Source organism: Clinocottus analis, unplaced genomic scaffold, assembly GCF_023055335.1.
Source record: "Clinocottus analis isolate CAN_PGR_092001 unplaced genomic scaffold, fCliAna1.0.p SCAF_5, whole genome shotgun sequence".
NCBI lineage: Eukaryota > Metazoa > Chordata > Actinopteri > Perciformes > Cottidae > Clinocottus > Clinocottus analis.
The window spans coordinates 11274520-11286806 of NW_027176207.1; the positions used below are offsets into that span (position 1 = coordinate 11274520).

A 12287-nucleotide genomic window follows, 5' to 3' on the forward strand; every position below is an offset into this window, starting at 1 on the left:
TATGGTGGACACAGTTTTGGTTCTCCAAAACCTCTGGCAACCATTACATACAAATTTGTCAGCTAGAAAAAGACACAAAAGGACAAAAGTTTTTTTTTGTCTGCAGTCTCCACAGTGAGGCAGACAAAGAGCACAGTATGGATCATTCATGTCCTTGTGTTGCTGGGGGAAGGTTTTTTTTGTGTGTGTGATTTTAGTCTGTCATGACTTCGGGAGGGGCTGTGGCATGCTCCTCTTCCTCTTACTTCTTGGTTGGCTGGCGGTATGCTGCCGTGGTGCTCCCCCCTGAGGAGCTGCTCCCATAGCCATTGGCTGCTGCATTTGGTGCTGCAAGAATTGCAACTGTGCAAGTGCAGGAACAGATGAAAAACAAAAACAATCAGTAAAGATTTCAGTATGTTACTGCAAGCAGCATAATGCATGTTACCATCAGTGAATCTAAGTATGTCCAAGCATCTGCGGCACAGTTAAAATAAAACATTCACTGGCACTACTGTTGAGCAGACTCCCTAAAATGATGTCCGAGCTGATCAGCAGAATGCTTTGTGTCACAGAACTATAATTATCTATGAGTGCCATGGGTTAGTGAAGCTGAACTAAAGCCTGGTACGACATTCAAGAGGAGTGTGCAGAGAAACACAGAAGAGTGGTTAATGAGTTGCAGAGGGGAAGGAGAAGAAGAAGAAAAAGATAAAGATTTGGGACAAGTTGGGGTGTGTTGGGAAGTGAGGCAGGATACAGTCAAGCAGCACCAGTGGCGTTCAGGGGACACCACGCCTGCGGCCCTGGCAAAAACATGCAGGTAGCAACCAAGCTTTCTGCTCGGAGTAAGTCAGCAACTTTAACTGGGCAAAAAAAACAACAATAATCTTGAAACACCTCATTACTCATGCTTGCAGTCTATATCCTTCATAATGCAGTCAGCATCGCAACAGTGCCCACTGTACCCAGTGACAATAGTTCATATCCTGTCGCTAAAAGCTGTGTCAGAACATGCCTCCCAGTTTGACACGCTGTTAGTTGCTGCCATTGGAAGTGCCACAAGCTCTGGTGTGTGAGAGTGCTGGGAGTACTGGGTCTGCTGTGATCTTTGTCAAACAACATATTAACCAAACATACAACACAAGATGGAGTGAATGGAGCGATCTACAACAGAAAAATCTTGATGAAAGTCAGACCTGGGGTAATGTTGCTTCAAATTGTCATTTAAAGTACAGATGAGAATATAGTCTCAGTTTTTTTAACAAGATGTATTACTGTTTATAAAACCAAATTCAAGAAAATAGTTAATGTAAAAATATGTTTTCGTTAATCTTTTATGTTATATATTGTAAAATTCTGTATGCGAGGGGCTTAATTTTACTCTGTGACATACAGTACACAGTTGTTTGGATTTATTTTTTAAATCAATTATATTTCTGCTCCGTTCTGAATAATGAACCTATGTATAAAGAAATATTATGAAACGTATGTCCTTTTTAGACTTTAATGCAGCGCTGATAAATTGGCCTCCTTCCCTGACCATCAATAATGTAGCACAACAGATACCCGCCTGCCAAATAAAGGCATGGAGAGTTGGCTGATGAATTTAGTCATTGTATGTATATGTGTATATGAATGTTAAAGTTGCTGTATTACTTGGATCTGTGGCTGGTGCTGCTGCTGAAAACTTGGAGAAGGCAGCGGGGGCCCAGACCCGTCCAGCCCACAGCCCAACTGGGACAGCACTAAGGGGGGAGGAGGGAGAGAGGGAACCCCGGAGGGAAGGATGTGGCAGCAAGAGGGAGAGAAGCAGGAGAAGGAATAGAGTAAAGTATGAAGAGAGGGAACACACATACAGCCAAAAGATGGATGAATTAGAGGGGAAGGAGGAGGTTTCAGTGATGCATAACCACACAGTAAGGAAATAAATGAGATTAAAGAAAGAGAAGAAAAAAAAGAGAAAGCAGGGAGGCCAACAGCACAGGTTGATGACCATGTGCATGGAGATTATTAGGTAGATAATGGTCAAATAGCATGAATGGGGTGAGCCGGACAAGTGTGAGTGAGCAGGGCAAGTTGAGAAGGAGAGGGAGGCAGTGCAGTAGGGAAGGAAATAAGGGTGGGGGCAAAAAACAACATAAGTAAAATGAAAAAGAGAATGTAGCAGAGAAGAAGGCGAAGTTGAGTCCCTTCTGGAAGTTGTTACATGCTCCATTGACAGGAACAATGGCTGACTTCAGTGAAATGATCATGTTTAGTTACAGACTATGAGTCCTAATATACAGTAATTACAATACTGAATACATAAGAACATCATATCGTATTAGTATTAGTGAGTGGCATGATGTCAATTTTACTGAATACTGGTTAATGGACTGAATAAAGATAAATGTTTGTGTGCCGTTATTGTGTATTTGGGTGTCTATGTGTGAATGTGGGTCATACCCGCTGCTTGTGAAGACATAAACCCTCCGACTCCTAGGTTGATGACCGCTGTTTGCTGGTTTCCTAAACTTTGATCTGATCCCTGGTCACCCTGCAAAAGCAGTCAAAGACAAAACAGGGGAGTGAGGACATCACACAGACACAATCACAACCCATACGTGTTCACTGCCATCGCAAAATACTTGGACTGTTCAACTACAACTGTATTTTTGTGAAATATTGAAAAGAAAGTTAATCAATCAAAATAATATTTTGGTGTTTTTGACTGAAATTTGCAAAGCCAAAGCAAGATACTATTGAAACTTTGTTCAGACAAATAACACTATCAAAACTGAGTTTAAAAAGATAATTTTTCTAGTTCTCATCTGAAGTTCCAGTTGTTAGGTGGTTATGAGGTGTTTTGACAGTAGTTACAGCTTCTGCTACAGCAATTGCTTGAATGTCAGAATCACCCAGGCACTGGTGCAATCTGGGCTTTTCCCCCATTCTTGCCTGCAGATTTGTTCAACCTTGCTCAAGTACGACGGAGACCGCCTCGACAGATGCCATGAGGTCATTTCACAGATTTTCCATTGTGACCAAGTGTTGGCTCTAGCTGGGACACTCGAGCAATTTATAATTCTTATTCTCAAGTCAATTATATTATTTGTTGGACCATAAATTCTTCCCCTGCTTTTCTTTTTAGGAGTAGCTTACTGTTGGACTTATAGCCATACAGCTTAGTTTTGTGAAGTCTCAAAGGATGGTTCAGTGGTGAAGTCAGTCTTTTTTCTTTCTTCACCTCCCTAAACAAGCCAGGTTGCTCAGATTTGTTGTAAACATTGTTTTGCTATTCTTTTGTGAACACCTTATACTCTGTGTTTTCTAACATGGAACACTATACATACCGTATTTCTAATATAAACCTTGTTAACCTCTAATTTTCTGATTAAATTAAAAATTTGCAACATTCTATTGTCTACAGTTACTATGGTTCTTTTGACTGTGTGTTTGTGCGGGCCTGCGTGCCTGCGTGACTGCATGCAAATATAGTTGTGTGTCTCACCGGCTCCCCCTGCTGTTGAGGGGTGGAGGTGGCCGACAGACTCTGCTGTGGGGAGAACTGAGACAACTGCTGCTGCTGCAGAGAGTTAAAGATGAGAGGACCAGTGGGGATCTGGAAATGTATAACACAAACACAAACATAGAAACACATAGAAATAGTGGAGGAGGAACAGACAGGGAGATGAGGGTGAGGACAGGAGATGCAGATGGAAAGGAACGATGCACATGGAAGCAAAGAAAAGGGACAAGAGCAGAGGGAAACAGGATAATTAACAAAGCAATCAAACAACGTAGGGTGACTAAATAATTACCAACATCCGAACATCACAACAAAAACAACTTGATAAAGGGTGTTCACTACATGGCATTTTCAGTGAGGTGCAGAAAAGGAAAGTGTGAGGAAATTGAGCTGTGCACTTGATTCACACACACAGCTGATCACTATTCCAGGTGTGATGACAGAGGTGCAGGATCAGGACAGTTACTCTAGCAAACAAATACCCAGTGCATGCTACTAGCAGCGTTACATACCTGCAGTAGGTTCAGTGGTCTCAACCCAGCACTGCTGTTCAGGCCAAAAGGACTCCCTGGAACACAAATCACAGTTACAGTCATCAGACTGAACAGGAGAGGCAAACATAAGTGGTCTTACGCTATCAACTGAGCTATGGACTTTCATTAGACCTACTTGATTTGAATGTCATACATATTTTACAGCACATTGTAAACCTCTTGCTATTACAGCTTTCTCTTTATTTCCTGAAATTTGCATCCTATTCCTTGTCAAGGATGATAGATCTCTCTTTGAACTACTACTTCCAATTTTCCCCTTAGTGTAATAAGATTAGTTGGATGATATTTTCTCAGAGAAGTTGAGCTGAAAATTCTCAAGGGCCTTTCTGAATACCTGTTATACAAGTCTTTAAGAAATAATATTCCAATAAGTACTGTATTAAGCCCCTCCATTTTATTATTGGAGAACCCACTGTGGGTTTAACCATCTTAAAATATCCTTCAGCAGCAAAACAGTCAATTCTAATTCCCCACTATAGTAATACTTTGGGCGACACGGCATTGACATTGGCTCTTACCAGCCTGTGCTGCGGACTGCATGGTGGGCATCAGTCCTCCGGTTGGAAGGATCCCACTCAAGTTAAGGCCTGGACCCAGCATGGGGTTGGAGCCACTCATCAAGGTCTGAGGACTGCTACACAAACAGAACAGGATCGTCATGATGAGTAACAGTGACTAGCAAGCGACCGAGAGGCAGCAGAGACGATTGAATCCCTACCAAACAGAGCTGACCACGTTGATGAAATTGAGCCCCGCCGGGTTGGCCATGACTTGCGATGGCGTGGTTCCCGTGGTGATGGACGTGCCCATGGTGGGCAAGGGAATGGTCATGACGGGCAGCGTTTGGCTTAGAGCTAGTTGCTGCTGGGCGAAGGGTGCGAGGAGGGCGGGCTGCGACTGACTCTGAAGCATGGGAGGGTCTGAAGGAGTGGGGGTCAACGAGAGGGAAGCGGAGAGGGAGTCGTTGGGGTGCGGCGTCGAGCACGGCGTGTTGGTGGGGGTGGGGGTGGATGGCTTGGGGGTCCCCGATCCTAAAAGGAGGGACAACAGACAAAATGATGCAGAAGACAGAGAGGGCTACTTTCAGCTGGTGATAGCAAATACAATTTGTAAGGTGTTGGTTAACGGCCACAATAAATAACAGCTGAAGAGTAAAAATTACGAGGCTCGTTCAGGTCAAAACCTCCCCTCTACAGCTGGCAGTTTGCTAAACAGCTGTTTTTGTAAGAATACATACTGCCATAGTGTTTGTACTGATGCAATAATCTGTGTACTTGCCAGCTACTAGATACGTCCCTGTGGTTTTACACATTTTTCCTAACTTGTCCCCTCCTAAAAAAAAAATATTTGGAGAACTTTGGGGGCTTGAGAAGAGCCTATGTCATGCAAAAACAATCTGGTACAATTTGTTGGCACACGTGTTTGTTTGCCTTTGCTATACTTACTCTGTGTGGCGCCCATGGGGGAGAGAGAGGCAGGTGACAGCAGGCCCACCTGGCTCAGCTCCATGGAGTGCTTCCTGTTCAGAGACTGGCTTTTGGCTGGAGGGGGCGTAGGACACTTGAGTAGACCACTGGTGGTTTGTGAACTATATGGATTACCTGAGGAATAAAAGAGTAGTTGAGATATGGACAGCTCCCTGTTCTATACCACAAGCAGGGAGTATTGAATTGAAAACCTAAACCGAGCATGTCCCATTAAATATTACTTCATAACCTTCAAATCCAGTAACTTTACAGCCTTATCGAAGTTGTTTTTTGCGCATTGAATTCCAAATTTTTTAAATGAAAAACAAAGATTAGTCCATATAAAAGGTTTGCCCATGGGCGTGATCCTCAACCTGACCAGAGGTGTCGCAAACCTTCCCCTCTAACACCTGACCTCAGTTTCACCCAGTGGTCTTAACGTAAGGAAAACAAAAATTCTGTCCAGATAAAGGTACTCAAACTATGATGTTTAAGGCAGTCCCGAGATTAAGTTTTGACATTTAAAGGTTTAGTTGCACCCCTTTTCCACTAATCTGTCTTTTCTACTTTGGGTTGCAATTTTCTACAATCTCCAGAATTCCTTCCAGCTAACCTCGTGGGAAAGGGAGTGAATACAGTGCATTCATAAAATATTTTTCCACAAATGAGGCTATTTACCCCTTTTTTCCCTTCTCTGAGTATCTGGTTTATACCAGGCTCTCAGGAATTATGCAGGAACACTACATGTTCGCCCATTAATCTTTGTCAAACGCAGTGTACCTGAGGAGCTGTTGCCTGATCCAGAAAGCAGTTTGATTGGAGGGGGGCGATGCTTTACCCCTTTTCCCAAAACAGACGTCTGGACAAGAGGAGAAATACCATCACCCTGCAGATAACATGTAAAACAGCTTGTCAGAGTGCTCGTTAGGCTCAATATACTTTAAAATGGTATTTTTTAAACGTTAATTTATTGAGAAAAATGTTAAGCTTTTTTTTTTTGGCAAAACAGTATCAGATAAGTAAGATGAATCTGTCGAGGTGTTAAATATTTTCAAACTATGCAAAAAAAAAAGAGTAAATTTCATAAACTTGGAGCAACTTGCGTCAAAGCAAGGCAGTACTTACCTCATCTTTGCTAGGGGAGAGAGGCCCCTGTCCCACGCTGCCTGAGTTATGGGACATCTTGACCTCACACTTCACATCGCTCTCATACACTCCTTTGTACTGAGTAAGAAACCTAAGAAACGGACATAACAGATCATTCATACCATGCTCTCCCAACAGATTATCCCTAAAAACGGATCATTTGACAGGTTTAGCTTCTCAACTAAAGCAGACATGGTGACTCACCGATCTGCATCTATCTTGGAGCCTATGAGGAAGCTGTGAATGAGACAAAAGAGGGAATTCAGACTGGCATTTCAAAATCAGTCTTGTATACTGAGTTTCCATTACAGACCGTCCTTACGGGGAATGTATGAGCTTTAGATCTGAGTTGTCCTCTTCAGCTTTTGGTTCTTTAGCACAGTAGATCTTCCCATACACCAGCGGGTCTCCCATCGACTGGAAGATAGACACCTTAGTCATCTGAGGTTGGCCCCCAACTTCACACTCAAATGTGTAGTCATCTACAATTTCCTGTGTAAAGAAAATGGACACAGTCAACTGAATGAAACTGATTCATAGAAATTTTACTGTAAAGGCCTTAAGGGAATTTTGACCTTGCCTATGTCTAGCACCAACTGTTTCAGGGCCCAGCACCAAGAGAATAGTTCCCTTCGACTCAGTCAATTACATAAGTGATGAAGAATGTTGTCTAAAAAATATGTGAAAAAGAATCTAGCACAAATTATGGACAGAAACAACCATAGTCTATCTGCAGTCCGGTGTGGTCCTTTCCCTCCCAAATTCAGCATTATGTGTGAAATTCACAATAGTTCCACATTTACTGCAGTTTTGTGGTCATTTTATGGTTCATCAACAATGTATCTGTTTAAGGTTGTCCATTCACTTGGGAGCTATCCGTCCTAAGTTTGCACTTTTCTCATTGTTAACACTAAACTAACACCTTTTTGAGTACAAAACCAAGAGGGTGTGTGGTAATTTGGTCGAATGCAGTAGGGGGCATATTTCCATATAAAGCATTACACACAGCTACACTCTTCTTATTAATATTAGCAAGCAGCCAGCATTTATCTGTACCCTTAGAGTGTTAATGCTGTTGTCACACTTACCTCAGCAGGCCAGATCACGGTCGTGGGCTGAGAGTCCTCCAACTGCAAAGATCTCTCAACCACAGCATACTTTTCTACCTAAAAGCGACACAGAAATTATTCCATCTGGTTCTTTATGCCGTTTTTTATAACTGCCAAACTAGGAGTTGAGTGGGTTTTAAGTGGTGTTGGCTCAAAGGCAGTGTTAAAAAGGACTATTGGCTACTTACATCAATTTCCTTCGGTACAGTTAGTTGGCAGTTGCTTTGCTTCCACATGTCTACACACTGCAAGTGATGACAGCCGAGAAGCAACAACCGTTGCAGAGAAAAACAAAAAGAGGTATGAGTAAAACCGAGCAAGGGAGCACTATGATGTGATTAGTGTTGTGATAGATAGACAGGTGAACAATTTATCATGCGAGACAAAATCAACCAAATAGTACACAGCCTTACTCAACTTTTTCTTATCTGCATATTTACCCTACATGCACATACATGCTTGTTGAATCACGGGTATATTGAATACTTACGTTTCCGATCTTTGAAATCTTAAGGTCTGCAGCAGGAGCAGGTTTCCTCTCCTTCCTCCTCTGCAGGTAGTCGTAAAGTCGTAGCTGTGGTGGCAGATGGGAAAGCTCCTGCTGCCTGTTTAGTGCAGCTCGAGAGTGCCTCTTGAAACACCTACAATACAAATGTGGTGCATGTATTGATCAAGGCTTTTGCTTCGTTCACTGACTTTTTCTTTTCACAATCACAGACCTTTTATTTCCATGTCTTATATTTAAAAAAAAACAAAAAAAAACAGCATTTCCTTTGCTTGTGTGACTGAACTTAAAATGAGCTAAGAAGCATGTGAGCATGTTTAGTACCGTTTCATGGAGCGAGTGTTCATTTTCTGTTTGTTGTAGAGCAGGCGATTGGCTGTGCAGGTGACAGAAATGGAGGGGTCCAGGCACAGAGGTTCAGCTGTGGCCAAAATCAACTGACTCTCCAGTTGTAATTTGTCATCCTGAAGCAGAGAAAACAGAGGCTACAGAAAACACCTTTGCAATGTGCTGATGCTTTAAGGGCTCAAAGCACACGAGGGGAGGACCGCCTGGTTTTATGCTCAAGTAAATGTGTATTAGCGAAGGTAAGCTGCAAATTGAGAAATTGTGGTGTCAGATGAGGCAGGATTTATTATCTGTTTCTCATTGAGATTGTGACACTTTACCTGTGTCCACTTGTGATGGTCACTGGTCATGGCATGGACATCACAGATCAGAGTCTGCAGGGCAAAAATACAGGTAGAAACAACTCAGATTTTGTACGTTAAAGGTTAATGGTCAGTTACTTTGTCACTCCTTCCAGGTCCTAATCATACAGTATGAGAGTATTTGTTTTATTCTTTGTTTTGGCCTCCTTCAAAGAGGATTATCATGTATTGTATTGGTTTACCTGCATAGTTGGCCGCAGTAGGATGTGTCTGCTCTGATAGGTGGGCATCTTGGTATTACCAGACTGCCTGTAGTCTCGCACCTCTACTATTACACAGCCACAGTGGAAGATGTTCACCTGAGACAAAATACACGTGGCGGATGTCAACCTACAGATGATTTCTTTTACATTTAAGATAGAAATATAAAACCTGTCTGAAGCTTTTGAGTATGTTTCACAATACCTGCATTACTATCTCACATTCAAATCAGTTTGAACTTAAATCTGCACTTGATACAGTGAAAAAAAACACAAAATGATATATGCATATGTACATTTGTATATGTGCACAAACACTAACACACCTGCGATTTCTCCAACAGATCCACCAGAATAGGAGGCAACTCCTCCGCATCTAAGTACTCCAATAGTTCTCCTTCTTCATATGGCAGACGGATGGTTTCAGAATCTATAAAAAGCAACACAAAACAACATTGTTACAAATGACACGATTGCGGTACACAGATCAGCTATTTGCATCATTGTCTTCTCTTACCAGATCCATTTTTGCCCCTGAGCATTAATGAATAGCCTTCATTCCCAGGGTACAAGTTGACCACCAGACATGATACGGACTCCTGAGACACCAGCTTTTCCAGTAAATTCACATTTCTCCTCAAATTCTTCAGAAAACAAAAACACGTAAAAGACATATCCTTTACATTAGCAAAACACAATGTTAAAAATATGCCAAGTATGTGTAAGAAAAGTATGTTACTGCATTCACTTTTATGTCATGTTGATGCACTTTTCTGGCAATTAAAAAAGAACCTGTGCATGCAATTTTAAAACTCATCAATGCAGTTTAATGTCCTGAAAGCCAAATGTTTCTCCACTCTTTCCCAACACATTGAAACGAACAAGGTAATAATGCATGTCTATTATAAATAATGCATAACACAAACCTTTAACTCTGGCTCTTTCTCACATTCCTCGATGTACAGCTCATAGAGCTTCTGATACAAACTTTTCCTCCCACCGGATGAAATTCTTCTTTTGGCTGGTCGTTGTCGAGCACTTTCCACAATGTACTGAATCACAGATAATATACCATATTAAGGGATGATGAACCAGATAATCCTGAACTAGCATTGACAGTAAAGCATGTTTAAGTAATGCATGCACAGGGATACATGGGAGTATATTATATTAATTTCTCGTCATACAAACACACACAAGACTGAAATAACTTTTTTCTTTACCTCGGCTCGATCCAATGCATATTCCAAAACTTGTTGCTTGGGGAAATAAGAATAAAATGGAACAGATAAGTCACAATGGAAACTCCCACGTTGGTAGAGGGGATAACAAACTGTGCAAGCCCTGGTGAGGGGTTTCTGGTTGGGTGAAATATTACTGTGGAGGTCCACTGCAAATATCTATGTATATACACGAGTTGGAAGAGATTAAACTTACCATTGTGGTCCACCGCCAGCTCCAATGTGAGTGAGGGTAGACGATGCTGTCCTTTCTGCCCCACACTGTCACCTTCCTAGAGTGACCATTCACACCCTGCACAACAACACAGAAGGCACGCAGCACGGTCACACGCACGCAGCTAATGGATGGATCAACACGGATACTCCCGCTGTGGCTGGCAGGTTTATTAGGATAGCACGGGGAAACAAAACAAGCAGGCTGGCACTCGATCAAATGCCACAGAGAAAGATGATTGACAGGCGAAACTGTTTCATCTTAGTTGCTCCACGCTCTGCGTGCACTTTAAAATGCTCCAGCAGAGTGAACATGTGCACGAAATGTATCAGAGTGGATCAAAACGCGTAGTTCGGGTCACGGATCTGCGATGACCGTGAGCTCAGTGAAGACAGTTGCTGAGTAGCAACAAGCTCGGTGATGCCCGGCCGTTGAGGCTAACGCGACTAACGGTAGCATGCTAGCTCGTTCCTGGTGGGCAAAGCTGCAAGTTACCAGCTACGCTACTGACGTTACGTCGTCTGAGACACTAACCGACAGGGCGACGTCAGTCTCAACGAGCGGGGTGGACTTGCCTTCTGGATTGCATAGCGGGCGACTGGAGCTCCAATGCGAGAAAACCAAATTAAGTTGAAATACCAGTGTCTTCATTGAAAAAAGTCGGAGCAGCAGCCATTTTCTTCCAGTGTGACAACAACAGCTAAACTTCCGGTTTAGCCAGCGGTGGGCGGAGCCACACTGAGCGTCTACAACTCGTTTTTGTTTAAATTGTTTTTTTTTATACATATCTGACAAATGGAAACAACTTTCTGCACACCGTCTATGTGAGATACGTCCTGGCATCTTTATTAGACAGTATTTTAACATTTCTACAATAGATTTTGGTATTTTGCAAAGCAATTATCTTTGTAACTACTTCTGAATTGAAGCACTGGGCCTTATTTATAAAACAACAAAAATAATTTACTGATATACAAAAGCTTTAAATGTGCAGTGTGCAATGTGAATGCTATACATTTGAATGTGCACCACTAAAGCACAAGCTTGCATGAGAATAATGAGTCCTGCTTGATGTTCTCTATTTAAAAGGGGCTGTAAGCAAAAGAAGTCTATTGAACTGCACTTTGTGCTTATATGTTACAGACAAGAGGGAACGTTGGGTTAATTGGGGCCCAGCAGTTTGTTTATTCCCCGAGCTTATAGCAGAGTCTGGTCATTAATAACCAATCATAGCTTACAATAAAAAGCAACTGGACGTCAGAACATCAAGGAGCTTGCCTGAGGAAGAGCAATGCACATAATATCCACCTATCTGAATGTCTTTAACATTTAATGCACATTTTGTTCAATTACCTTCATTGCTGCGTAAACATCAGCGGCTTTAATCAATACGTTCAGTTTTTAAAAGCAAGCAGCTTCCAGTGCTCTTTATGTTCTTTCACCTCAGGTCTGTTTTGAAGCGTATTGGAGATAAACAAACTCCAAAGGTAATTAAGATTATGGCCTGCATATCCAATTATACATTTTCATCAATGCACACATAGTTAGAGGCTGGTGACCCTAAATTAAACTGAAGCAGCAGTTTGGATATTATTGGGAGGAGGGAGTAGCGACGGGTATTGTTACAATGTGTTCATTTTTGTATAGTAGGC

At 42.1% G+C, this 12287-nt stretch overlaps 1 protein-coding gene across 4 annotated transcripts; it reads right to left on the reverse strand.

The window, feature by feature from the left end:
- Nucleotides 1-75: 75 nt before the first annotated feature.
- supt20 (SPT20 homolog, SAGA complex component) lies at nucleotides 76-11347 on the reverse strand. 4 transcript variants are annotated; one of them, XM_068600573.1, is made up of 24 exons: nucleotides 11211-11347; nucleotides 10618-10713; nucleotides 10404-10439; nucleotides 10107-10232; nucleotides 9698-9824; nucleotides 9507-9610; nucleotides 9163-9279; nucleotides 8939-8992; nucleotides 8595-8734; nucleotides 8256-8406; nucleotides 7954-8010; nucleotides 7745-7822; nucleotides 6979-7148; nucleotides 6861-6893; nucleotides 6636-6747; nucleotides 6291-6396; nucleotides 5490-5645; nucleotides 4763-5075; nucleotides 4563-4675; nucleotides 4003-4058; nucleotides 3473-3583; nucleotides 2428-2518; nucleotides 1639-1727; nucleotides 76-342 (listed from the first exon to the last, which is right to left on the reverse strand). In XM_068600573.1, the coding sequence occupies exons 2-24, from the start codon at nucleotides 10618-10620 to the stop codon at nucleotides 202-204; spliced, it is 2484 nt and encodes an 827-aa protein (XP_068456674.1). In that variant the 5' UTR covers nucleotides 10621-10713; nucleotides 11211-11347; the 3' UTR covers nucleotides 76-201. The 4 variants fall into 4 exon arrangements, with proteins under 4 accessions (XP_068456674.1, XP_068456673.1, XP_068456676.1 ...); XM_068600572.1 differs by having other exon boundaries at nucleotides 4563-4678; XM_068600574.1 differs by lacking the exon at nucleotides 76-342 and adding an exon at nucleotides 411-1088 and having other exon boundaries at nucleotides 4563-4678.
- Between the last annotated feature and the right edge of the window lie 940 nt (nucleotides 11348-12287).

What these genes read in the sequence shown, in the direction of transcription:
- supt20 (XM_068600572.1), bottom strand. An exon ending in AGATTTCAAAGATCGGAAAC is followed by an intron (nt 8,011 to 8,255) that starts GTAAGTATTCAA and finishes CATCACTTGCAG; the next exon opens with TGTGTAGACATGTGGAAGCA. An exon ending in TCCAAGATAGATGCAGATCG is followed by an intron (nt 6,748 to 6,860) that starts GTGAGTCACCAT and finishes TCCGTTTCTTAG; the next exon opens with GTTTCTTACTCAGTACAAAG.